At 38.3% G+C, this 27655-nt stretch overlaps 1 protein-coding gene across 8 annotated transcripts in view; it reads right to left on the reverse strand.

The window, feature by feature from the left end:
• Nucleotides 1-4650: 4650 nt before the first annotated feature.
• The window catches only part of FRS2 (fibroblast growth factor receptor substrate 2), a 113265-nt gene continuing 90260 nt past the window's right edge, over nt 4651-27655 (reverse strand). For 6 of the 8 annotated variants that reach the window (XM_041754917.1, XM_041754919.1, XM_041754915.1 and 3 more), the window contains 6 exons: nt 20283-20377; nt 14605-14696; nt 13174-13360; nt 12137-12295; nt 11587-11750; nt 4651-9801 (listed from right to left, as the gene is read on the reverse strand). In XM_041754917.1, coding sequence (XP_041610851.1) covers nt 8851-9801; nt 11587-11750; nt 12137-12295; nt 13174-13360; nt 14605-14670 — 1527 coding nt within the window. In that variant the 5' untranslated portion in view covers nt 14671-14696; nt 20283-20377 and the 3' untranslated portion in view covers nt 4651-8850. Of the gene's footprint in view, nt 9802-11586; nt 11751-12136; nt 12296-13173; nt 13361-14604; nt 14697-20282; nt 20378-25914; nt 26265-27655 lie in introns of those variants that run through there. The other 2 variants (XM_041754921.1, XM_041754922.1) reach the window with 2 other exon arrangements.

Raw genomic sequence — 27655 nt, forward strand, 5'->3', positions numbered from 1 at the left:
CTTCGGCTCACGGTCCGTCCCCTGCGGCACCGCCCACTAGGGGCGGGGCCGACGTCAGGGGTGGAGCCCTCGGCAAACAAAGGGGACGCCGAGCCTCACGTTGCCATAGCAACGGAGCTTTCCGCCCCTCCCCCCAATTTCATCTTTAAAAATTTGCCTTAAAAATATCACAGATGCACAGCTTTTCGAGCGTTAGAGACTAACAACGAAAAAATAATTCCCCAGAAGCAACCACATTCAGCTTGTGCAAGCTGTGCAGTTTGACAGGTGTTTTATTTTTTTGGGGGGGGTTACCTTATATTACTGAATATTTTTATTGCTGTTTTAATTTTAATTGTTATTTATTGAGTGACGAGGAAGACTTATACTCCTTTTTTTTCCAAGTACAATTTTTTAATAAAGATAATTACAAAAGATGGAAAAATCAGCTCAGAAAGGCCAATTACTTCTTTAATAGGTCAGTTTTTGACATAATAACTCACATCAATTTTTTTTTTTTTTTTTTACTCACATCAATTTTAAATACTATCACATAAAGCATATTGGAGAAAAGAGATTTTGCTTCATAATTAGAAAACTCACAATAAAACTTGCCAAGAAAAACAAAAACAAAGCCATTTTGAAAATAAATACAGCCCATGCCAAAGTAGTATAAAATGAAGCCGGAAGTCTTCCAAAAGAAAAAATTTTTCTTCCCAACATTTTCTCACTTGCTTATGGTTTCTGAACGTACGCTCCTTTTATTGCATTTTAAAAAGCGGTTTTTAATGGGACATTGTTTAGGACACAGTCTTGTGAAGGCTGGTGGAGATCTGTGCCCGGCTTGCTCATTTTCAGGGCTTACATTTTGCTCCTTTTCTCCCCTCCACTACTAGAGACGACTAATAAACTCTTACATGATGTGTTGGTACAGACAAAGGTCGATCCCATATATTTCAGTTTTATTATTAAAAACAAAACTTTCAAAAAATAAAAATAAAAACCAAAATTTTCAAAAAAATAAATTAAAATAAAAGACAAAATTTTCTATTTGAAGTTAGCCGGCCAGGATGCTTGCAGTAAAATGTTTGTGCTTTAAAAAAATCTATTAGTTGTCTTTTACCAACTGATGAATGGATCACTTAGCAAGTGCTTGGACTTACCTGCAGTTGCTAACACTGGTGGGTGTTTCCCATTTTTAATTGTTTTTAACTCTGGAGATAAACTTTAAGAATAGTTTACGTCTGGGATTGACGGGCTCTGGGGAGGAAACCAAATCCGACCTGCCACCTGATTTTTTACGGCTGGAGAGTTAAGAATGGGTTTTTTCATTTTTAAATGATGGAGGAAAGAAAGAAGACTATTTCGTGGCATGCTGATATCATATGAAATTTGTATTGTGGTGTCCATAAAGCTTGGTTGGAACATAAGCATACCCATTTTGTTTAATATACATATTTTTAAAGTTTTGGGGTTTTTACCTTTTTGTTGTTGTTTTTTTAGTAATCTTGCACCCAGTGTGGGGCTAGAACTCATGACCCTGACATCAGTAGTCACATGCTTTTGCAACTGAGCCAGCCAGCTGTCCCTACCCATTCATTTTTATGCTGTGCAGTGTGACCCAGAATTATACAGTGGCAGAGTGGCTGTGACACACTGTCTAGCCCAAAAGCCTAAAATAGTTATTATCTGATCCTTTACAGGAAAAATTTGCTGACCATGCTTTACATTATTCTCAAGGTCCACCATGAAAAGGGGTCTTCAGATTGGACATAAATTATTTTACTTCTACCAACAGTTTTTTTTTTTTAAACGTGCTCTTCTTGCAGGAAATGCACTTGAATGGGCAGATCCCAAGTCTGGGATGAGAAGAATCTCAATGAGAAGCTGAGAGGCCTGCACAATATTAAAAAGGTCTTTTTTTTAAATTTTATTTATTTATTCATATGAGAGACACAGAGAGAGGGAGGGGGAGGCAGAGACACAGGCAGAGGGAGAAGCAGGCTCCATGCAGGGAGTCTGACATGGGACTCGATCCCGGGCCTCCAGGATCAGGCCCTGTACTGAAGGTGGCGCTAAACCACTGAGCCACCTGGGCCGCCCCAAAGGGTCTGTTTTTATGGTGAGCCAAATCACTTACCTGAACATTATTAGGTCCTCTGGCAGGCCTGAGACTTCCTTTGGCCTGAGACTGGGTGATGGAGACAGCAATCAATGCCCCCTCCCTTCTGGGCTTTAGAGAAGTTGGGGGGGGAGATTGTCAGGGGCCTTTGGATGGGGGACTGAGAGGCAGGCCTTGCCACCTGTGGAGCTAAGCCAGGGACAACCAGGAGGGGACCACCTATCTGGGGACTCTCAGCAATTTGTCCTTTCCTCTTTGCATGTGTTTTTGACTCTTCCTCCTTTCCTACCTCCTACAAGGGTAGGAAACCCTTGTACCCCAGGGGTTAAATGCTCAGCTTCTGGATCCAGGCTGCATGGGTTTGGATTTCAGCTCTTCTAGTTGACTAGTTTTCTAACTTTGGATGTGTTCCATAGGTCTGCCCACCCTGATCCATAGCAATGGGAGAAATAACAATTTGTTGCTTTAAGCCACTCTGTTTTAGGGTGGTTTGTTGCACTGGATAACTAACCTAAATACTCTTTCAACAATGCCTTTGAAGAGGCATTTATCCAGTTTGCTTCCATTTTTGTAAGAGCCTGAATCAGTCTCCCTGCTTCATTAAAACATCACATCCTCCAGTGTTCCTCATGTTGATGTCAGAGCAATCTATTGTTTCTCCATTGTTTAAAATCCTCCGAATTCTCAGAGAAAACAAAAATTCTTCAGTGTTCTACACATATGTACCCTCATTTCTTCCTCCTTTTATTTAAAATATTTTATTTATTTATTCATGAGAGACACAGAGAGAGGCAGAGACAGAGGCAGAGGGAGAAGCAGGCTCCCTGCGGGGAACCTGAGGCAGGACTCGAGCCCAGGACCCCGGGATCATGCCCTGAGCTGAAGGCAGACACTCAATCACCAAGCCACCCAGGTACCCTCTTCCCCCTTTTCTGTCCCCTACCCTGCCTTTGCAGTCTCTGCTCCAGTCATATGGAACCCCTTGCCACCACTGGACAATCATGGTCTATGTATAGTTATTTACAACTGTGCCTTGAACTTTACTCCTTCTCCCTAAGACAACCTTTCCTCTGAACGTCCTCTAAATCTATGAAGACTCTCATGAAACACCTTAGGGATTACCTCTAGGCTTTTCTCGAAAATCTTACTTAGACTGAGTTTGACGCCCTTCCTTTTTGTGTGCCTTTATATTATTATGTTATTACGAATTGGAGTAACAATTTTTTCAATTCTCCTACAGTATATAGCTTAGTACCATTCTAGAGGTATCAGAAGAATTTATTACATACAGTTTGTCTCAGGGCTTAGTTCTTTGGAGGGAGGGGCAGGGAAGAAGGGCACTGCCCCCATTAGAAGAGCTAAACTACCAATCCTTTTGAGCACAAGGATTGCCATCTTTATTAGGAGCAGAGAGCCTCGTTGGTGCTCATTCGTTAAATAAGAAAAAAATGTGAAGAGCTGTCTTCAAAGGAACCAAAAGAAAAACACAGAAATAATCCAAAGAAGTTTTTACTTTCTGAAACCAAATGCTCAAATTTCCCAAGGTGATGTCCCTGCCACATCTTCACCGATTTATGGGTCCATGGTTGTCTAGTATATAGTAAAGCAGCCAGGTACAGGTGGATTTGTCTACCCCTTCGTTGTCTAAGTGATCTCCATCTTGAGCTGTATCTACTAAATAGGCTTTGTACTGTCACACTGTGATTTAAAAACAGGTCTGGAGTCCCAAAGCTGAGAACTGCTAGGATGACTGCATAGATAAAGCCGTGAAGAGTCTGTCAACTACTTATAGTTTCCTTTCACTTTGATGACACATGATCCTTAGCCCACCATATGATCACTTGAAAATGGAAGCACTGGTATGGGACTAAGAAACAAAACCTCTTACCGTAAAGTCTTAAGAAATGTATGACATAGAAATACAGGAAAACTTTAAATAGGTATCCAACCAAACTTTTATTGGGGTTTTATTGCAATCTACTTTCGGCAATAAGGGGAAAGTAACCATAAGAATTCTGATCAGATTTTATTCAACAAAGCAGTTTTTCATGAATGCTTAAGGTCAGTGTATAGTCAGCTCAGCTTCCAGTATCAACTTGAGTACCTCATTATGAAAATTTATGCCAGAATGACAACAGTAAGGCATTGCAAGATCCTAAATCATCTAAGATTAAACCATATTTTACATATAATCTTTAGGACAGTATACTAATACTCTACAATAAATAAGGATTTTAAAAATGTGTTGCTTAGCCCTTGTTGAACTAAATTCAATTATTAGCTTATTCTTTAAGTACTCCAGTTAATAAAGGTTTGATTGTACTTCAAGAACTCTGACTTTTCCAAAGATAAAAAATTAGTTCTTATTTGTTATGACAAAAATTAAGCTTAAAAGCACATTCACACTTGTCCTTAAAAGCATGTTTACATCATATATGAGAAAACTTCTCATGCCTGGAGATACGGTTTATATGGCAAAAAGTCATATGCAAAGAATGACTAGAGGGCAATCCTCCCAGCTCCACGTCCTCCAAAAAGCCACACTTGGCCTCAGTGTAAAAGTTATATTTTATTGCCATGCTACAAAATGTATGAAGTTGGCACTGATAGGGAGAAACAGAGAACAAAGGGTAGGAAGGGATAGAGGGCAAAAGATGTTGTTACATATACAACAAGGTTTTAATCAACAGTGGTAAATTTTGCCAGTATTAAAAATGCAAACCAAAATTTAAAATGCTGATATGAAACAGCATTAATATACAATTTATGCATAGTACAGTATCACTTATGTCTTTTATTAGAGAAATATGGAATGTTTATAAAAGAAATTAACCATAGGGGATAAAATTCCTATTTCATATACAATTTGGCAATGGTAGTCCCACTGTTAGACAATATTTTATAAAAGAAAAAATTAAAAATCTAATAAGCTACCTTTATACAAAGTTGCTATATTTATGCCTTTACTGTAGGAAAAAAACATTTATAATGCAAATTAGGACATACAATAATCTTACAATATTATACAATGTAATGAAAATAAAAACATAACACAAAATTTTTCCTTTATAAAATGTATATTTTGCATTTACTAATGCAAATGTGGCACACCGGTGACTACTGTACTATTAATACCAGTCCGTTTCCATGCTATTATTGTCCAATTGTCATAGAATTGCAGTTGTATTGATGCTACAAAAGAATTGTGTTATACCCCCAAAAAATGAGGAAGTAGGAATGGGGAATAGGGATGTAAAGAACAGGATAGATAGGGTGCTGGTATGGGCAGAGTATATTGTGGTATGTCATAAAATATGTTAGATTTTCAAGCCAAAAACATTTTCTATACATTCTATTAATTTCGTACCAATGCCTTTATTCAAATTTGGCAAACAAAAGGGAAAGGTAATTAGTACCATATACCTCACATATCAGAAATATGAATAAGATGTCAATACATCAGTTACTTCTGAATGTTGTCTCTGATGGTATGTCTATTTCAAGGAGATATATATATATATGCATATACACTTATACACATATATATATTTACACACACACACTACACATTGCACAAAACACTTGGGCATTATGGGTTAGGAACAGCACAGGGGGAGGTGGGAAGTACTTTTTAGCTTGTTAAAACCTTTACCTTGAGGCAAAATATGGTGGCACATTATTGGGAAATTATGAAAACATAAGGCCCCTGTCCCATTTTTAATAGAACATTATTGAGGTACATTTTTATATGTTGTGCCACAGATTTTTTCTGAGAGGGGAGGGATAAACAAACACTAGCTTGACTTATAACATTGAACTGTGGGGTCAACATTAATATCTATAAAAACAAAGATTGCTTGGCAAATTTTCATAAGTCCCAAATGTGATCTATTCTGGATATACTGGGAAGTGAAAAGCTTTTTGCTGAGTCTTCAAGAGTAAAGTGCATATCTCATCACTCCACAGCAGCAGTAAATAAAAGGAACTATTTGCCAATCTTCCTGGAGGGAGGGAAGGCACCATATTTTCATTTTTTAAAGGAAGATGAAACTGGGAAACAAAATACATGAAGAAAAAACACAGGTAATACCCATATCAGTTTCCAACCTCTGATGTGGGATAAAAAGGACTGTTATCACCTGTATGGATAAAAGAGGACTCTAATGGGGGGAAAGCATATGGACAATGATTATATTTCCAAAACCAGAAAGTGGGGTCACATGGTCCATCAACAGAACAAAATATCTAAAATTAGGTCTGTCTCAGAAAAATCTGAAACATATGGCCACAATTATACCCAATAAAATATCTCATTCTACGATGCACCTCGTAACAGGTACATTCTTCCAGGACAGAGCTTAATGCCCGTGACTAGACTACTGCAAAGGACAAGTAGTGTTCTACATTACTTTTTATTAAATAGGAACACAGGTGATTTCCAGAGACATCTAGAAATAAACACCAGTTGTATACATCTTCCTAATACTCATAGTATCTAAAATCAAATTCTTAGCAGACAAATTGGTCCCATTTTCATTTTTAAAGCACACAGTATTTAAAGCATAAACTGCAATGATTATATTGGAGCTACCTAAAATATATAAGAACTAATTAGAATCCGGAGGAAAATGAAAATGGTGAGGAAAAGAAAGAAAATAAAGTATCCGACCTCCAAAATGAATCAGTAGGTCAGCCCTTTCATCTGGAGGTCCTGTCTTGACTGCTTGTTTTGGAGAAAACCACATGTACTGGTTCCATTATAATTCTTATTCCACGTTACAAAAACCATCACATAAATTTGGCACGATTAGCAATCTACTCAGAGGAAAGCATAAATGGAACAATACGTTAAAAATGGAAACTGCACACCAATACCAATGTTCTCTCCTTAGAGCACAGTGAACACTTTAGTAAGCACCAGGTTCACAGAAAAATAAAAAAGAAGAAGAAAGAAAGAAAATTCTGCTATGCACATAAACCAATGGCACTGAAAATAATAACGACAAGCTTTAATAATTTATTTTCTTTATAATGGTCCCACTCTCTTCTGCTAATCCACTCACTGTCCTATAATTAATCAGGTTATTCACTGGTCAGGTTGGGTGCTCTATGACTGAGACCTTAGTTACATCTGGACGATAGATCCAAATCATGATCTCAAACTTCCTCAACATTTAGAGAAAACAGTAACCTAACCATTCCGCTCTGCCGTCTCTTGTCTTCCCTAGTGTTTTGAGAAACTGGAACATTCTTGACTTTCCGAGAGTTACGACATACGGACTCTCTTCGGTTTATATAAACTTCAATTCATTTTAAATCCTAAATTATAACACAATCTCATTGCTGTAAGACTTCCACTGTACCTGCTATGCTGGCCACAATCCTAACATTCTACTGAAATCAAGGGATAACCGAAGATCCATCTATGAGTGAAAGGACAGCAGGGGGGGCGGAACACCACTGCGGGCAAAGAACAACTGCAGCCGTGTGATGAGGGAATCGCTGCTAAAGTGCTGGGGAGAGTGCCCACAGAGAAAACACAGTACACCTTTAGGGAACTTTGCATGTGAAAAGTAGCTTCTTTTTTTTTTTTTTTCCCTCAACTGTTAAAGAGATCACCTATGGACACGAGTGAAATTTCAAATTGCGCGAATGTTTTTATCAACTTGAAAAGTAAACAGCATATAAATAAATACTGGACAAGGGCAACCCTGTTACAGAATAACAGTAAGTTCCAAACGAACCTTCAAAACCACAATTCGACAGAAATGCAAACTAAACAACAACGAACATGTAGTCCAATTTCAAAACTATATACAAACTCAAACATTTTAAATTGAAAAAGACAGTAAGCAACAGAATAAGACATCCCAAACACCAAAGGAAAAAACTGAAGGTAAATGGCAATCTAATGGCCCAGATGCCTCCAGGAAACAATGTTATTGTTCATAATCTATGGGAGAGCAACTTTCAAGAGATCCTGGTTCAGATTTCCAAATGTTTTTGGGTAAAGTGACCTGAGACTGATTCTGGAGTCTAGTGTAATTCTGATTAAGATATTATCTGGGCCTGCCCTTCAAATGACATCATGAGATGAGTAAAGAGAAAATTTTGACTCCTTCCTGCCTTTCGACACACCGAGAACAAACCCTATTCATGGGCACAGGACTCTTTCTAGTAACGTAGAAGGCAAAGGAACTGACTGGTATACAAGGAGGTGTGGTACTTCTATTTCCTTTACATATGTTTTGGCTCAAGGCAAAAAGCCTACAATTAATGAAATAAAGGATTCCTCATGTTACATGCTGGAGGCCATATACCATGAATAGTGAGTCTACAAATATTACTTTCAAAGCCTAGAGTTATCTGTTAGCAATGCACATGATCAAGAGGCTTTATAAAATGTTTTAAACGCCAACCACGACTTAGACATGAATGATATGCATAAGTCCGGAATATTGATAACAATCAACCAGCATGTCACTCACTTCAACTCTCATTTTAAATAGGCACTGTGAAAATGGGAATGCTGCTGTACAGTAATGAGTAGTATGTACTGAAATTAGTGTTCTTTAATGAGTACCTGCTCTAATGTTAATTCCCTTTAGTTAAAGAAGCACATGAAATAGTCAGAAAAAAAATCTTATCAGTCTATAAAAGGAGTTAGTGTTTAGAAATGAAAATGAAGCACTTGCATCTTCATTTTTTGAAACTTCACAAAGGTGCAAACAATGTACCGCTTTCCAGGCTCACATGGGCAGGTCAGTACTATTATGTCTGGTCTTCCTAGACGTACCGTCGTCTCGTGGCAGTGCTTTCTGCAGATTTGACATAGCAGCAGTTCTCTCGATGTCTATCACAGCGTACAGCTCTGTGCGCCTGGTAGGGGTCTGTGGAAGGGGAGTGGTAGGCGTTTTTGGAGTCTGAGGGTTGTCAGAGTCACTGCCACCTTCCAAGTCAACCTGTATGTAATTGAGCTGCCTGTGTTCTAAACTTGGGCGTCTGATATCAAAGTTAAAGACTGTTGGTGTACAGTCCCGACGCCTCGAATATTCTATTTTGTGAGCACTTGCCGGCACTGTTACATTCTCTGTATTTACATAGTTATGCATTGGATCTAGATTATTATGGTAGCCATTTAGAGATGGGGTCTTTGGTCCTAAATTGTCATCTTCATCCCTACTAAGCTTGCGGGCTTCCCAGACAGGAGGCAAAGATGGTAAATTTTCATAGTTTAATAATGCAGTTCTTCTCTGAGCTGAGTTGTTGATATTCTGGGTATCTGAGGTACTGCTGGATGTCAGACGACCTCTCCTGACCCCTGAGGCACTAGGGATAGATAACCCATTTATATTTTCATACACCAGTTTGTTAACAGAGGGTGCATCTCTTCGCTCATCACTGTCATATCCAGTGTCCCATTCTGTGCTATTGGCACCGCTTCCACTGACTTGGTCTCTTCCAAGTTGCTCCAGTTTCTCTTTTTCCATCAACTGCTTTTGAACAGGGGTTGGTCCTAAGACAAATTTGACTCCTTCGGGTTCAAGAAGAATCTGAGGGTCCCTGTCCTCAATACTACTTGGTTCTTCTTTTGGTGTGTTGCTTTCAGCATTAGAAATCCTCGCCTCCAATGGGACATGCACACTTGTGCGGTTTTTCCGCTCTTCTTGCACTCCTGTAGTGTTGACATAGGTATGTACCTAAAACAAAACAGGAAAGTGAATCAATAACTTGCCTAAAACAAAAACCAAAAAAGGCTGATCATATCAGTTAACTTAATCGATTAACTTTCTCTCTCACTATACTCTCCCTTCGAGGCTTGTGTACCCAGTTTTCACTAAGGAAAAGGTGGGGAGAGGGGAAGAATGTAGAAAGATCTTCTTCACTTGATAAAAGAATAACTACTCTAATATAACACATGACATTGTATTTGATACACGAAAAGCACTCTGTTAAAAAAAAATCAGGAATGAATTGAGATTAGCATTTTCATGTTGTTTTGGAAATTTTCATCAATGCATTAAAACATGATTCAGAAATAAGGAATAGTAAGAGTATTTTAAAAAGGAGACATATTGGGATCCCTGGGTGGCGCAGCGGTCTGGCGCCTGCCTTTGGCCCAGGGCGCGATCCTGGAGACCCAGGATCGAATCCCACATCAGGCTCCTGGTGCATGGAGCCTGCTTCTCCCTCTGCCTATGTCTCTGCCTCTCTCTCTCTCTCTCTCTCTGTGTGTGTGTGTGACTATCATAAATAAAAAATAAATAAAAAATAAATAAATAAAAAGGAGACAAATTTATCATGATTTGCAGATAATGTGATCAAATAAAAAGATTAAACCCTACTAGATTTAATAAAAGTTCTATAAAATGCATTGATATAAAAATAAATACCACCTACTCAGAAATCATCACTGTTTAGAAAGGGTCAATGGTATTTTGGGGGAAAAACAACTTAAAAATGTTTGGAAGATTAGGGGCCCCTTGGTGGCTCAGTCGGTTAAGCATCAACTCTTGATTTTTGGCTAAGGTCATGATCTTGTGGTCGTGGGATTGAGCACCACATCAGGCTCTGCATTCATGGGGGAGGAGGGGAGGGAATCTGCTTGGGATTCTCTCCTCCCTTCACACTGCCCCCTGCCATTCTCTTTCTCTAAAATAAAAAAAATTTAAATTTAAATTTAAAAAAAAATTTAGAAGACTATACATAAAATTTGAAAAAATTAAAAAATAAAATGCAAAATCTGAGGGAGGTGTAATTATAGTAACTAACTTAAAAATTCATTTATCATGTAAAGAACACAAAGAAACAGATTAAAATAGTAAAAAACTTCATGATATGTGACCTTTGGTTTACAAAAGAATAACTAATATATAGACAATGTTCAGCCAATAACTTCATTCCACCAATGAAAAATACAAGTCAGAATCATCAAATAGCTTCATAAAAACACTGACAACAAAAATCTACCTTCCTGCTAGTAATCCACTAATATAAAAAGCAGTATAACTTCCAAATCCATTGGAGATTATTATAACAGGAACTATTTTTTTTTAAAGATTTATTTATTTATCTATTCACGAGAGACACAGAGAGAGAGAGGGGCAGAGACACAGGCAGAGGGAGAAGCAGGCACCCTGCAGGGAGCCCAATATGGGACTGGATCCCAGGACTCCAGGATCACACCCTGGACCGAAGGCAGGCGCCAAACCACTGAGCCACCCAGGCGTCTCATAACAGGAACTATTTAGTTATATCTGTATTTATTTATAGATAACCCTTTCCTGTGAGCCCAGACTATTGTGATGCTACACCTATTTTGCATATGTTAGAAAATATATGCTGTTTCCTCTGATTCTTCACTATAAGTCATAAACAAATAATGAAAGTTAAAATTCAGACAGACTACAATTTTCATGTATCAGCACAGTAACGCTTTAACTCCACACAATCCATTATCCCATTAGACAGTCGTATATGCTTACTTGCTCCTCCGCTACAAGCAAAGGATGTGTAGATTCTTCACCTACTGAAGGCAGGCGTGCACTTCCCACAGAAGGATGTCTGCTTGAGGGATGGGATGAAGCATCTCCAAATGAGGGATATCGGGGATATCCATTAGGTAAATTCTGAGCAGCAAACCCTGGAGCTGAGTTATAGTTTATTGGTTAAAGAAGAAAAGTAAAATATGGGGACAAGACAGAGAGATAAAAATGAAAGAGAATGGAATCTGCACTGAGAGGAGTAAGCAAAGTGCTTCTGGTAAGACAAGAGAAACCAGAGCACAAACGACACTCCCCTTCCACTCCAACTTTCCATTCACCCTTTAGCTAATAGGGAACTTGTAACGTTTTCCTACTTAAAATATTAAAAGTGCTTATAATTATAGCTCTCACAGTTTTTTTTTTTAAAAAAACAACCATTACATTTATGTTAGCCAATGGTGATTTCTAAAATGTTACAGATTAAATATCCATAATTCATAGTTTTTAAATGTCTATTATTCAAAATACAAGAGGGAAAACTGGCACTTACTTGTAGGTGTTCGAGGTGTTCTGGGGACTTCCAATTCTGTCTGATGATTATTCCTTTCTACAACTGGCTCTTCCACCACATTTATACTATTATTTTGCATAATCTCTTGCAACATGTTAAATAATTCTTCTGCACGGGCACACTTAAAGGCAAAGATTCCTGCAAATATAAAAGAGAAGGGGTAAATGGTAGCTACAGTTTTAAAAAAGCTACAAGAAATACCTGTCAAAGAACAAAACCGTAAAGCATTTTATGCACTGACAGGAAGGCCTTTTATAAATGTCTGATAAATTAATGGTATTCTCGGTTTCAAAACATAAACCCAAAAGGAAATTCACGGAATAATTTTCATACGTCTAAAGAAAGATGGCCCAAAACAAGGCAGACGAAAATGAGATCTCAACACTTACTTTGGTCTGCTGTTCAACAGCAGGGGGAGCCCAAATCACCATTAGCAAGGTGATCCTTTACCATTTGACAGTCCCCTGCTCCATGGTTTACAATCCTTACCTTTTTTAATTAAAAAGTAGGGATTCGCATTCCTCTCTGATAGAGAAGATACCTGATGTTCTACAGAGAGCATGTAACTTGCCCCCGCCTTTCAAGCAGTAGGTAGCAAAAAGCCAAACCAAGTTCTGTTTGAGTCCAAAGGTTAAGTGTTTTCCCCAAAAAATTGTAACAATAAAGATACAAAAAGCTTTAACAATAAAGAGTCCAAAGGTTAGGTTCTTTCCCCAAAAAGTTATAACAATACAGATACATACCCAATGTACTGGAGCTAATCATATACTGAAAAGCTTAAAGTTAATAGGAGGAGTCAAAATTCTAGGCATAGAAAATGTACTTGATAAATGCCTGGTAAATGAATATATAGTTTACATATCTCTTTCTTAATGATCTACTAATTTGGGGATTTTTTTTTTCTATCAGGAGAAAAGCAAAGTATTAATTTAAATGTCTGTGAAAAAACTGAAAGATCAGTTTTCAAATGTGCTAATGTTTGAAGAAAAAAAAAATTAAAGGCTCGCTCTACCTACCTTGTCCAGTTTGACATCTCCGGCCACTTTCAAAAGAAAAGAGATTTGAATCATAGCCATAGCGTCGAAGGCAGAGGTAGTGCCATTTTACCGAGTCACGTTTGCGAGTGTATAAAATCAGTTCTGTGTCTGTAAGTTCCATTATGCCAGAACCTAACTCATTCCCATCATCATCCACATTAATGACCTAAAAAAGAACATTTAATTAGAGCTTACCTAATGTTCCCACTTGACAAACATACATATAATTCACCAATTAGTAACATGCACTGTTGCTGATTTGGTTCAGTTATTCGCTCCTTTGTTAGTTCTTTCATCAACCAAGGTGTGTGTAAGGCTTGGACTATGCAGCAGTGTGATACCTGGTTCTGTCCACAAGAAGCTCACACTCCCAGTGAGGATGTAAGATATACAAATATGAAGTCAACAACACGAAGCTATATGTGAGCAATTGACGAATGGGTGCAATAGAGGCTGCAAGATGCAGGTAGGGTGGCTGGAGAAGCCTGCACATGAGAAGAGGAGAGACTGTGGCTGAGCCCCCGGAGAGAACTGGTGGGGTCAGGGGTTATAGGGCCTATCTGGAGATGCAGTGCTGCAGCAACGATGAAGAAGGTATGTTTCAGAGACCAAGACAAGACTGGCACAGAGTTCACAGAAGGGGAGGACTCGTACTACTGAGTTTCTGCAAATGGCCAGAGACTATGAGTATTAGGTAACACTTAGAACTGGGACTGGCAGAGGGCTTTCCACATATTTTTCCCATTTAATCCTTTTAACAATCCTAAACCACAGGTAACCACTGTAGTGCACAAAACTGGAACAAACACATAGTGACAACACAACCTGCCCAAGGTCACAAAGCTACAAAGCATACAAAGCAACAGGCTGTCGACTTACACCTAGATATGTGTGACCCAGAGGCTATGATTTATAATAATCTGAGGTCAGACTATGAGAGACACTAAATGGCTGTGGATAGGTAAGAAACGGAGCATCTGTGCTCTAGGCAACAGAACACCGGAAGTTTTAGAATGATGAAAGAGTAAGATTAATACGATGTCAACTGCAAGATGGATCACAAAGGTGACTGACTCAAGGTACAGTTCAGCTAAGAAATTATCCAGGTATGAAGCAATGACTGGGAGGTGGTGACCAGATTGAAGAGGCACCTATAGAATGGCATTAAAAAAAAAATACTAGAACTATATGGCTAATTGGATATAGAGGACCAAAGGGAGAGCAAAAGAGGATTCCATTACGTAAGCAGGAACATATTGTCAACATTTGTTAAAACAAGAAAAGGCAGAGTGGACACAAAGAGAAATAGAAGCGTCTAGAGATAAAAGTGAGGAAGTATGATATATCATGTGAAGAAAAAGAACATCCAACTAGGCAGTGAGAGATATAAACTCAACCAGTTTTACTAACCTTAAACTTGTTCCGATGGTTATCTGGGACAGTGTCTTTATCTGGACAGCTACAACAGCTACCCATGGCTTCTTCAGAAGACCATGTGAGCGCTACATGAAAGATAATTTGGAAAAAATTATTAAATGTAGGATACAAAAACCATAAAACAGAAAAAGACTTAAGAAATCACCTAACACAAGTCCTGCATTATTTTCATGAGGAAAATTAGGCCCAAGAAGGTACAGGACTGAGCTAGATTTCACACATTCAGCTGGTAAATTTTGCTCAGTGACAAGGAAAATAATTTTGTGAGGTCAACGTCACAGAAATTTCAAATTTTCAGTTTAATTTGCAAAGGTCTGCCTATTTTTAGGTTATCTTTTAAAAGAACCAAACCAACTAAGGTCTCATCTCGTATGTAGCACTATTTAAATAAAGTCATTCATAGAATTAATCCTTAATGGTTTATCAGAAATTTCATCTCCCTCTCTTAATGCAGTTCCAAAGGGATGCTGGACTTCAAGGCCGGAAGGCATTTTGATTCTTATTACTCCCTGTAGTGTATCCTTTATGTACCTCATCAGGCAAAATAAGACACAAAAACAAATTTGGAATAGTTCATTAGGAGAAAAAAACAACCCAACAATCAAGGAGTAACTTAATGTAGAGAATACTGGCAAAATGGACAGAGCATGCCTGTCTAATCCCTCGTTCCCACACAAGTTTAGAAATAGGTCATAGGTGACAGTAAGTATTCAGGAAAACTCCACATGAACAAACAAAGGAAAAATTCAAAACATCACTTACCAAAAAGGGAAAGAATCAGAATGAACGTGACAGTATTTGGAAAAGGGGAAGGGAAGGAGGGGCAAAAAGCTACTAAATATTAAAAACCATAAATCTGATAAAACTTGCCTAAAACTCCTCAGTGGTTCTTTGCTACCTTCAGGAAAAAATTCGAAGCTTGTCAGCATGGTGTGAGATTCTTCATAATCTCGAACCAGGCTGTAGATCTAGTCTGAATTCTCTGACTCTGCTTCAGGCCCTACCAAAACACTGGACGGTTCCCCCAGAGCAGCTTGTCCTCCCACACTGTCCCATGCTGCTCCTTGCCCCTCAAGATCCAAGGGTACAGATCCTTCAGGGAAACCTCTCTGATTCCAAGCAACTGGGAGAGTTACACTTCTTATGTATCCCACAAGGCACCCTGGGCTTCCCAGTACCACAGCATTCTTCACATTGTTTACTCAGTTGAAACTGTGATAGATCATCTGTTTATTCAACTATCATTCTCCCTCCACTGTAAGCTCCTTCTCAAGCAGGGACAGACCTCATTCAGCTCTGCATTCCCCAGGCCTAACATATTACCTTCCACACAGTAGGTGCTCTACGTCTCTTGGGAGCTGAATGAACTGAACTGTACTAAATAAGCAAAGGGAAAGAATGCTGGCAGGTCTAAGTATTAAGCAGATGAAAAAGTATACTACTGCACAAATCAAAAGAAGTGATAAATAAAATAGTAAAGTTAATTAAGATTCGTATTGCTAGTTCACTCTGGGTAATGTGCCAGTTAAATAACATGGCATAAAGATGACTGAGTCACAGTAGGTACCTCTGAAGAGTCAGGAATCTAAAAGGAGAGACAGAGATGTACACAAATAACGTATTACGATTAAACCTTATATGAAAATATGAGAAGAGTTCTGTGGGCACAGAAAAGGGAGCACATAACTTTCCGGGTTAGCAGGGCAGGAAGCTTTGCTGGAGCTGATATTCAAAAAGGTGAAAAGAAACAGTGCACTGGGCAAAAAATAGAAGTAGATACTTGAGACAGATAAGAGTACAAAGAAAACAAAGGTCAGGAAACATCAGGAAAGGTAGCACTGCATTCAGAAGGAAGTGGGGTGTCCGATATGACTGGAGTACAGGGTAGGCTGTGACACCAGCTGGGGCCAAACCACGTAAAGGGACCTGAACAATGAGGTAGCCATCTGGCACCCCAACTAACTTGGAAGCTAGATGGCATCCAGTGTCTTCACAGTCAGATGACATGACTCTACCATGGCAATACATATCCTATTGTAATACGTATTTGTCTCGACATTCACTTCACTGTGATTTCCCTGAAGATAGGAACCTTCTCAATTTCCTAGGGCACAAAGCATACCACCTGACATACCCCATGGCCCATAAATGTTGTATTTAAAAAAATTAATACATTGGAGATATTGCAGGTTTGCTTCCAGACCACTGCAAAAAAGCAAGTGTTGCAATAAAGTGAGTCAGATCAATTTTTTGTTTTCCCAGTGCATATAAAAGTGATGCTTACCAAGTCTAAGCAACAGCAATGTGTCTTACAAAACAATGTATGTACCTCAATTAAAAAATACTTTATTGCTAAAAATGCTAACCATCATCTAAGCTCTCAGTAAGTCATTGTCACTGATCCCAGATCATCTTAACAAAATAGTAATGAAAAAGTTGGGATCCCTGGGTGGCGCAGCGGTTTGGCGCCTGCCTTTGGCCCAGGGCGCAATCCTGGAGATCCGGGATCGAATCCCACGTCGGGCTTCCGGTGCATGGAGCCTGCTTCTCCCTCTGCCTGTGTCTCTGCCCTCTCTCTCTCTCTCTGTGACTATCATAAATAAATTAAAAAATTAAAAAAAAAAAAAAAGAATAGTGAAAAAGTTTAAAATATTGTGAGAATTACCAAAATGTGACACAGAGACACAAAGTGAGTAAATGCTGTTGGAGAAACAGTGTTGACAGACTCGCTCAAAGCACAGTTGCCACAAACTTTCAATTTGTAAAAATCACAGTATTTGCAAAGCACAATAAAGCAAAGTGCAAGAAAACAAGGAATGTCTGAAAATACTTAATAAAATATGGGATGAGAAAGAGGCAAAAGAATATTCAAAACATTTTTTTAAGTAGAGGGACAAATGACAGAAACAAAGTCTTCTTGAAATTACACATCCATCTTCACCATTGACTTGCTCCTGAACATAAAGAGCTAAGTATAGCTTCTGCCTCAAAAGGTGGTGCCTCAAAGGACTGTTCTTAAACTATTTCTCAAAAGGAGTAAAGAATCAGTCTTCTTTTTCTGTTTTGTTTTAAAGATTTTTTTAAGTAATCTCTATACCCAACATGGGGCTTGAACTCACAACTCCGAGATCAAGAGCCACACACTCCACCAACTGAGCGGGCCAGGCACCCCTAGAAAATCATTCTTCTACTTGCCACCTTCACGGGCTACCTGTTAGGACAGCACCTCCTGTGTTGTCAGGGATATATGGATAGCGGTGCACCTACTTGAAAGCTGTCTGCACTGAATGTTTCAATTCAGGGCAACAGCAATTAGTGAAAAGCCTAATATGTGACCCCAAAGCCTTGTTTGCCATACTAAAGGAGAATAAATTTTATCTTACACATGATGGAAAGCCAGGGAAGAATTTGAAGCAGAAAAGTGAGGTGCTCGGGACTTCATTTTAAATACTTCCCCCGCAGAATAAATTTCAGTGGCAGTTCAGTGCAGAGAAGAAAAACCAGTTTGAGAAGATGGAAAAATGAAATATGCTACAGACCTAAAACCAGAATGGCAATAGTAGGAATAAAGTCAAAAAAGATGAATTTTTAAGACATTCAGGGAGACGAGTCAGCAGCATGGAGTAGTTGGCTAGGCAGACAGGAAGGAAGGGGCAATTTCCAGTGTGGCAGATGAAGGGTGCCGGTTCCACTGCCTGGGACAGAAAACACCATGGCAGTCTTCAAGAGTAAGTGATGGTGGCTAATTCAGTTTTAGACTTGGTAAGCTGAGATTCTAGAGAACAACCAAATGGAGATATGCAAAGAGAGTAAAATACAAGAGCATGGATTTGAGGAAGGAGGAAAAATATTGATATACACATGGTATTTGAGCCATAAAACAGAAAACACTGCCCAAGGACAGCACAAAGCAGGGTCTACAGTTGAAATTCTGGGGAGTTTCAATTCCAATTCTAGGAAATATGAAGTACTGGAGTATAGGGAAGACGTGGAGGAGGAAAAAAATAACCAAAATCGTACCAACTGAAAAAAGAAAGTGTCAAGAAGGAGGGTGCCATTCATGGTGGAAGCAGGCTGTTGGAGGCCGAAACCAAACTCAAGTGAACAAACAGAAGATAAGGAAGTAGGCCCCCAGAGAATGGAAACTGCTCTTTCAAGAACAGGTTCAGAAGGGAAAGGACAGAGTACTATGGTATAGACAGACATGGTTTCAAAAAGTTATTTGTTTTTAGATGACATAGATTTGTGTAGGTTTGTGATCAGTAGGTCAAGAAAGGTTAAAATTTTTAAGAAAAAACAAAAGGAAAAAATGTGCTACATGATGGATTAAGACAGAAGGAGAGACTGGAGAAGAGGAATTACAGGGCTCAGAATGAGAAGTTTGTCCTCTGACAAGAGATGGAAGAAAATAAAGATGGGTGGAGCATAGTAGAGAAGCTAAAGCAGGTAACATCTGTCATCCTAAATTTCCTCTGTGAAATAGAAGGCAAGTTTGCAGAATGAGAACTTGTAGAAATGGTAGGATTATTCCCTGAGGGTCTTCCCAAGAAAGGTAGCAGGCTGATTAAGGAGGCGGCCCTGAGAGCTCAGCAGAGGCTAGAGAGGAAGATGATGCTGTTTTTGCAGCAGCACTCAGCAGTTCAGAGGGTAGATCGTTCAAGTGACCCAGGGTCAGAGGATAAGGGGACAAAGTAATTAAAGGACATTGGCAATATGGGGGTTTGAAGGGATGGATCATCAGGTCTGGTCAGGACAGAAATAAAGAGGAGAGGCCTGATGAAATGGCGGGGAAATGAGGCAAAAAGGAACAGGAGGCCTCTGTAAGGTTGAAGAATCGGTTTAGTAGGAACGAGAGACTGAAACAGCCGGAAGAATGGGAAGCTATGGTCAATCTTCCAGCCCAGAAGGAGACTTTTTTTTTTTTTTTTAAGATTTTATTTATTTATTCATGAGACAGAGAGAGAGAGAGAGAGAGAGGCAGAGACACAGGCAGAGGGAGAAGCAGGATCCATGCAGGGAGTCCTATGTGGAACTCGATCCCGGAACTCCGGGATCATGCCCTGGACCAAAGGCAGGCGCTAAACTGCTGAGCCATCCTGGGATCCCCAGAAGGAGACTTTTTAATGTGGCCTCATCCACATCACTGAATCCTCCTCCTGAACCACAAACTCCTAGGCAAGGGGAAAGGCAAGATACTAAATATTCTGCAGCTATGACCACCAGATTAGTATTTGAAAACCACCTCTGAGTTGTGTAAGACCTAATAACGTGCACTAATACTGTAAACACTTGAGAAACCATAGGCCTTCACCATCTTACCAACTAAATCCGTAACTCAGCAGAAACATCACCATGCTCCCTCAGAAAGTGACATAGGGAAGTAACCGAGGGTACATGTGAGAACAGAAGGGAGCTGCTGTTTGGGAAGAGTAATACCGCAGCAAGTTGGCTGAATATTTTTAAATTCGTAAACACTGCCTTAGTTTAATTAAAGCCATGTGTCCTTATTCTTTGAGGGTGACAGCAAGTCAGAAGGCAACATGATTGCATTCAAGAAAACCTAACTAAAAATCTCTTGTTTAAAAGAATATAATTTGTGAACTTAAAATTTTTTTCTTTATTTTTCCCCTAAAGTGTAAACCTCAACTTACCTAGATCTGGCCATTAATATTCTTAGCCTCTTCTGCAGCATCAGGAGTTTAATCATACTTCAAAATACCATGTTTTCTTTGTTTGCTGACTTAACCTAGAAACAAAAAAGACAAGAATTTCTTATTTCTCTTAAAACAAGGATTTTCCTTATGAGAATTTTGGTAGCACTGTTAGTTCAGTTACCTATTTCAATAAACTCAAAAATATAAGAAAACTTGATTAATATATAAGATTTATTTTAAGATGAATATGGCATGTAAAGGTTATCATTCACAGGTAAAAATGCTATAGTCTATGATTCTTGGATATCAGAACGTTCAGAAGCCGTTGACTCTGGCTTCTCCACTAGAGCTACCACATGGGACAAATCACTTCTCTATCTCCTCAGCCAGAAAATGTAACGTCAGACTAAACCACCTCCGGAGTTCCTTTCCAGTTCTAATCTCACCCAGCAGCAGGCTAATTCTCCACCTCCAGTCACTTTTCTTAAACCTCACCATTGCTCCTCCCAAGAACAGACTCTCTAGAAGTCCACCTGTGGTCCCCTGCTAATCTACAAGACCCCTCCAGAACCAAATCAGGAGTCAGGCATCAGAAAACAGTTGATATAAACGAGCATGCCATACTGACACAGGATAATGATATACCTTATACCAATAAATTATAATCTAGGGTTTCAAGAGGTTTCCATATACTTTTGGAGAATTTCTGGCCCATCTATTCCCTTTTCACAACACAGAAAAAGTCAAAGTCAAAGACGGGCACTAACATTTACTGAGTAACTGCACTGTATCAGGTGTTGCGGTTTGCAAATAGTCCCGTTTTAATCTATGCATTAACTAGAGTTAACAAACGACTGATATCCAAAACGAACATTTCCAAATCATGAACCCACAGGCAAACAAAATTTTCAATTCTGGACTCCAAACCAATACTAAATAAGCAGTCTGGCCAGGTGGTCCCTTGCACCCCCCAAAAGCTGCTACTACACCCCATTCTAGAGTGAGCAGCAACCCAGTGCCTCTGCCTTAGCATACTTTTCCTTCCTCCAGAAGCTTAATATATATTATGCTTTGTCTTTGGCTCATAAAATAATCTAGCTGATTCCAACATAAAATTGTTTCTCTTCAATGAATATGTATTGTTTATTCATCTCTCTCTTCTGAGAGATGTTAGCTAGCCAGTTAACTCAGGAAAATCTCTCTTCTTCTTTTTATTCACTCCATTTATAAGCATCTCACAACTCCCATCCTGGAATAGTCATAGTAAATATTATTAAAAGACGTGAGAGTGATCCTTCCATAACCCTAAAACAAGGAGAAGTCCTAAGTTTTGAAATGAAACATTAAAGAATCAGTGTACCAACCTACACAGCTCTTGAAAATATTAAAAAGCAATCAACAAAATCTCAGAAAACTTTTTATTGTCCCATCTTTAGACTTTTTCTCTTTTCCTAATTTTCTTTAAGTAAAAGACATAAAATTTACCATCCTACCTATTTTTAAGCACACAGTTCAGCTGTGTTAAATATATTCAAATACTGTTGTGCAATCACCATCCAGAACTTAATTTTACAAAATTGAAACTCTGTACCCATTAGCCGCCTCATTTCCCCTCCCAGCTAATCCTGGCAACCACCATTCTACTTTCTGTTTTTATGAGTTTGACTATTCTAGGTACCTCACTCATATAAATGGGATTATACAGTATTTACCTTTTTGTGCCTGCCTTATTTCACTAGGCATAATGTCTTTAAAAGCTCATCCATGTTGTAACAGGTATCAAAATTTCCTCTTAAAGGTTGAACAGTTTTCCATTTATGTATGTGTGTGTATATGCACATACACACACACACACACACCAAATTTTGCTTATCCATTCATCTACTGATGGACATTTATTCATCTTTTGGCTACTGTAATGATGCAGCTGTGAACATGAATATACAAATATCTCTTTGAGATCCTGCTTTCAATTCTCTTGAATATAGATCCAGAAATGATATTGCTGAACACATGGTTAATTCAATTTTTTTTTGAGGAACTGCCATACTGTTTTACACAGCAGCTGCATCATTTATATTCCCATGAGCAGTGCAGAAGAATTCAATTTTTCCACATTCTCACCAACATGCTTTCTGTTTTTGTTTGTTGGTATTCACCATCATAATGGGTATGAGGTGGTATCTTAATGTAGCTTTGATTTGCATTTCCCTAATAATTAATGATCTTGAGCATCTTTTCATGTGCCTATTAATCATTCATATATCTCCTTTGAGAAATGTCTATTCAAGTCCTTGGCCCATTTTTGAGTTGGGATATTCTTTTGTTTTGGACTTTGAGAAGTTCTCTATATATTCTGGATATTATCCCTTATCAAATGTATGGTTCGCAAATATTTTCTCCCAATCTGTGGACTGCTATTTTCAGTCTGTTGAATAGTGTTTTTTAATGTACAGAAATTTTTATTTTTTGTAAAGTCCAATTTGTCTATTTTTTATTTGTTGCCTAGGCTTCTGGTGTCATACCCAGGAAAGCACTGCCAAATCCAAAGTTGTGAAGCTTCTGTTTAATGTTTTCTTGTAGGAACTGTATTGTTTTACATGTTATATTTAGGTCTTTGATCCATTTTGAGTTAATTTTTATGTGTTAGGGGAGGGTCCAAGTTCATTCTTTCACATATGGATATCCAGTTTCCCCAGCACCATTTGTTACAAAAATTGCCCTTTCACCATTGAATGGAATTGGCACTTGTGTCAAAATTTAGTTGACCACATATGTGAGGGTTTGTTTCTGGATTCTCTATTCTTCTATTCCACTGGCCTGTAAGCCTGTCTTTATGCCAGTACCATACTGTTTTGATTACTGTGGCTTTGTAGTAAATTTTGAAATCTGGAAGTGTGAGTCATCTAGTTTTGCTATTCTTTTTTTGTTTTGGAAAAAAAATGTTTTGGCTTTTAGGGGTTCTCTTGAGATTCTACATAAATTTTAGGATAGGTTTTTCTATTTTTGAAAAAAACATCATTGGGATTTTGATAGGGGTTGCATTGAATCTGCAGAGCTCTTTGAATAGCACCAACATTTTAACAATATTACATCTAATCCATGAACATGGCGTGCATTTAGTTATGTCTTCTTTAATTTCTTTCAGCAACGTTTTGCAGATTTTATTGTACAAGTCATTCACCCCGTGGTTAACTTAAGTCCTACAAAGTATTTTATTCTTTGTGATGCTACTGTAAACGGAACAGTTTTTTGTAATCTGCTTTCAGTTATTCATTGTTAGTGTAGAGAAGTGTAACTAATTTTTGCATACTGACTTTGTAAACTACTACTTTGATGAATTCGTTTATTAGTTTAAAAAAATTTTTTTTGTAGAATCTTTCAGTACATATAAGATCATATCACCTGCAAACAGATAATTTTACTTCTTCCTTTACAGTGCGGATGCCTTTTATTTCTCTTTCTTGCCTAGCTGCTCTGGCTAGAACTTCCAGTACTATGTTGAGTAAAAGTAATGAAAGCAGCATCCTTGCCTTTTTCCGATCCTAGAGGAAAAGCTTTCAGTCTTTCACTACTGAGTGTGATCACTGTGGATTTTTCATAGATGGCTTTTATTATGTTGAGACAGTTTCCTTCTATTCCTCGTCTTTTTAACGTTCCTATGACAAAAAAATATTGAATTTTTTCAAATGCCTTTTCTGCATCAACTGAGATCATGTGGAGTTTTTCCTTCATTTCATGAATGTGGTGTATTACATTGCTTGACTTTTCTATGTTGTACCACCCTTGCATTCCAAAAATAAATCCCGCTTTGTCATGGTATATAATCTTTTTAATATGTGGCTGGATTTGCTTTGCTGGTATTTTACTGAGGATGTTTGCATCAAAACTCATAAGAGATATTAGAGAACATCTGGCTGGCTCAGTCAGTGGAGCATGTGGCTCGATCTCGGCTATTAAGTTTGAGCCCCATGTGGGTGGAGAGATTACTTAAAAATAAAATCTTACAAAAAAAATAAGGAATATTGGTCTGTAGCTTTTTTTTTTTAAGGTTTCATTTATTTATTAGAGAGAGAAAGAGAGAACAAGCAGGCAGTATGGTAGAGGGAGAGGGAGAAACAGTCTTCCCACTGAGCAGGGCTCGATCCCAGGCCCCTGGGACCATGACCTAAACTAAAGACAGAGTTCATCTTATTTAGAGTGCAAAGAGCTCCTTGGATGTTTATATTTGTGTCTTTCATCAAATTTGGGAAATTGGGATATTTCTTCAAAAACTCTCTGCTCCTTTCTCACTTCTCCTCCTAGCACTCCCATAGTATGTATGTTGTTCCACTTCACTGTGTCCCCCAGGTCTCTCAGACTGTTCATTTTTCTTCAGTCTGTTTTCTTTCTATTCCTCAAACTTGGTAATTTCCATTGTCCTGTCTTCATGTTTGCTGACTTTTTGTTGTGCCTACTCACATCTACCTTTGAATCTACTGAAGTTTTCATTTTAGTTATTGTACTTTTCAGCTCCAGAATTTCTATTTGATTTCTCTTTATTGTTTTCCACGTTTTCCTTTAGTTCTCTGAGCATCTTTAAGACCACTGTTCTCATCTTTCTGTAATATGTCATCATCAGGATTTTTTGAGGGGCAATTTCTGTTTATTTTAATGGACCATACTTTATTTGTCTGTTTTATGATTTTTTTGTTATAAATGGACATTTTAATCTAAGAATGCGATAAATCTCGCAATCAGATTCTCTCCTTCTCCTTCTTCCCTTTGCTGTTTTTTGTCACTATTTTAATTTTTTTTTTTAATTGTTGTAGGCTGTCTCTGTGTTAACAGTCAGTCTGACATGTAAACAAACGTAAGGTCTTGTCTTTTCAGATCTTCCCTAGGCCTTTTCCTGGGGATATGTGGTCACCTCTGAATTTTCCCTGTATATGCAGTTGTTTTTGAATGTTGTAGTCCTTAATGTCTGTTTCCCAAAAGGGGAAAAAGAGAAAAATGAATGGGGCAGAAGAAGGTGCTAGCCCTTTAGATGTCCTAGAAGTCACTTTAGATGGAGAGAAGGGATTTGCAACAGTGGGGGAAGGTACAACAATGGGTGGCTACCACTTCTTGTGTGCACCTCTGTGATCAGAAGTAGCAATCAGTGACCCAAGCACAAATCCCTGACATTCGGAAAGACGATCTTTTTTGCCTATCTTGGCTCTCTAAGGCTAGCTGTGTGTAAGCTGCACAGGGCTGGGAGGAAAAGATGGGTAGCTGTGCCTAGAGCTGAGATTGATTGAAATTAATCACAATTTGTGTCCAGGCCTTCTGGTAGATGCAAGTCTTCAATAAGTCTAGAGTACCAAACAGTCATGCAAGATTCTGCCTAGGCAGTTGTTGCCTAGGTGGGGAGATGGATTACTGATGCTTCCTATTCCCCTATACTTTTTGAGTATCAATATATATTCAGTTTTATCATTTTAATTTCTTGATTATCAGCACTGCCAAAGTACTGTGAAGTTTCTTCTAGCTTCTACTGTTTTTCAATGCACATATTCAGCATGTCAGTTGTATCAGAGATTGAAAGACTTTATGCGCCTCACTCAAAAGGATGCTTTCTATACAAAAACTCATTCTGAATTCCAAATACCTGATATATCACAGCACTCCTAGAATGAACATAATCCAGTGGACCATTGGTGTCCTGCATTTGACTCTGAAACACGAATGCGTTAGAGACTATCCATGACTTCTTAACTGTCTTTGGTTTCTCCCCACTAGCAGAAGGCTGATTTGGAGGTAATGAGAGGAAAGAGGTAGTTATAGACATTGTATGGAGTTATAATTTTGTTGTAACATGGATCTTACTTTGTAAAATAGGCATCCTATATCAGATCAACCACGACTCCATAATCAAGAAGAATACAATGATTTACCAGGAAAATTATCAAGAAGCTAAAAATTATACTAAATATTATCTATTAACATCTTATTTTTCAATAGCAAGCTGATTTTAAAGCCTTCACTGTACACTAGACATAGATTCAGTTGGATTATGTCAATCTGTAAAACCACCCTATGTGGTAGGTACTATCATTATTTCTGTGTTCCAAATGAGGAAACCAAGGCTTGAAGAAATTAGGTTACTTTCCCAAGGTCAAGAGCTGATCAGAGGAAGAGCTGAATTAAATCCAAATCTGACTCCAAAGCCCAAGCTCTTATTAATTAATATATATAAAAAGCTTAAAACAGTGCCTTGTAAATAGTAAACAATTAGTAAATGTTAGCCACTGAAATAATAACAATAATTTATCTTAAAACAATGTTTTAGATGGCGGTCAGTCAACCTTTCTGTGCCTAAATGCCCTCATTTACAAGATTAGGATACCTAGAGTTCACAGAGTTATGGTAAAAACCAAATAAATTCTAGTTATCAAAACATTTAGAAAAATATATAGCATTTAAAAAGACAAGGAATTATTATATCACTGCTACAGGTAAAATCCTGTCTCTTGTATTACAAAGGAGTCTTTTGCACTATAAGCACAGAAGCCTAAAACTTAAGCACTATCCTCATAACAAGAGTTACATTAATAAATTTAGTAAAGCTGTCTTAAATTATTCCAATATGATTCTTGCAGAATGACAAGCAAGGAGAACACTGAACTCTATTCATGAGTGTGATTATAAATTTGGTGCTTAGGAAGGTATATTTGCTCTTTCAGTTCACTAGCACTGAGGGTGAACTTGGCTCCTACTACAGTAGTTCTGTTCAAATGTAGTCAGGACAGAATCTCTATAGTTAGAAGCACAGCAATGTAACTCTAAATTTGGGGCCCAGCTCACTGCCACAATCAATCACATTAAAACAATCAGGAGAATGACATTTAAAAACCTTGTTCTTTTAAGTCAACGGTCTTGACTGGCTATTGGTATGTGTTCGTTTTCTGCTTACTCTTAGCATTGCTAAGGATTTTGTATTATGTATATTATCCTAAGGAAGAATTTTTTTTTAAAAGATTTTATTTATTTATTAGAGACGCACACAGAGAGAGGCAGAGACACAGGCAGAGGAAGAAGCAGGCTCCATGCAGGGAGCCCGACATGGGACTTGATCCCCAGTTTCTAGGATCACACCCTGGGCTGAAGGCCTGTGGGAGGAAACCCCACATGGGTTTCCGCTGAGCCACCCGGGCTGCCCTATCCTGAGGAAGAATTAAGAAACAAACAAAAAACAAGCTAAGGGAAGAGATTTATCTGTATAGTCTGCTAGTCACCAAAACCAGAGCCTTTTTCTGTGTAGAGTAACCTGCAACATTGTTTCCGTGTTAGCTGAAAATCAGAACCAAACACAAACACACAAAACCAAAAAAGTACCCAACTATCTTTTA

The sequence above is a fragment of the Vulpes lagopus genome, chromosome 5, assembly GCF_018345385.1.
Source record: "Vulpes lagopus strain Blue_001 chromosome 5, ASM1834538v1, whole genome shotgun sequence".
Taxonomy (NCBI): domain Eukaryota; kingdom Metazoa; phylum Chordata; class Mammalia; order Carnivora; family Canidae; genus Vulpes; species Vulpes lagopus.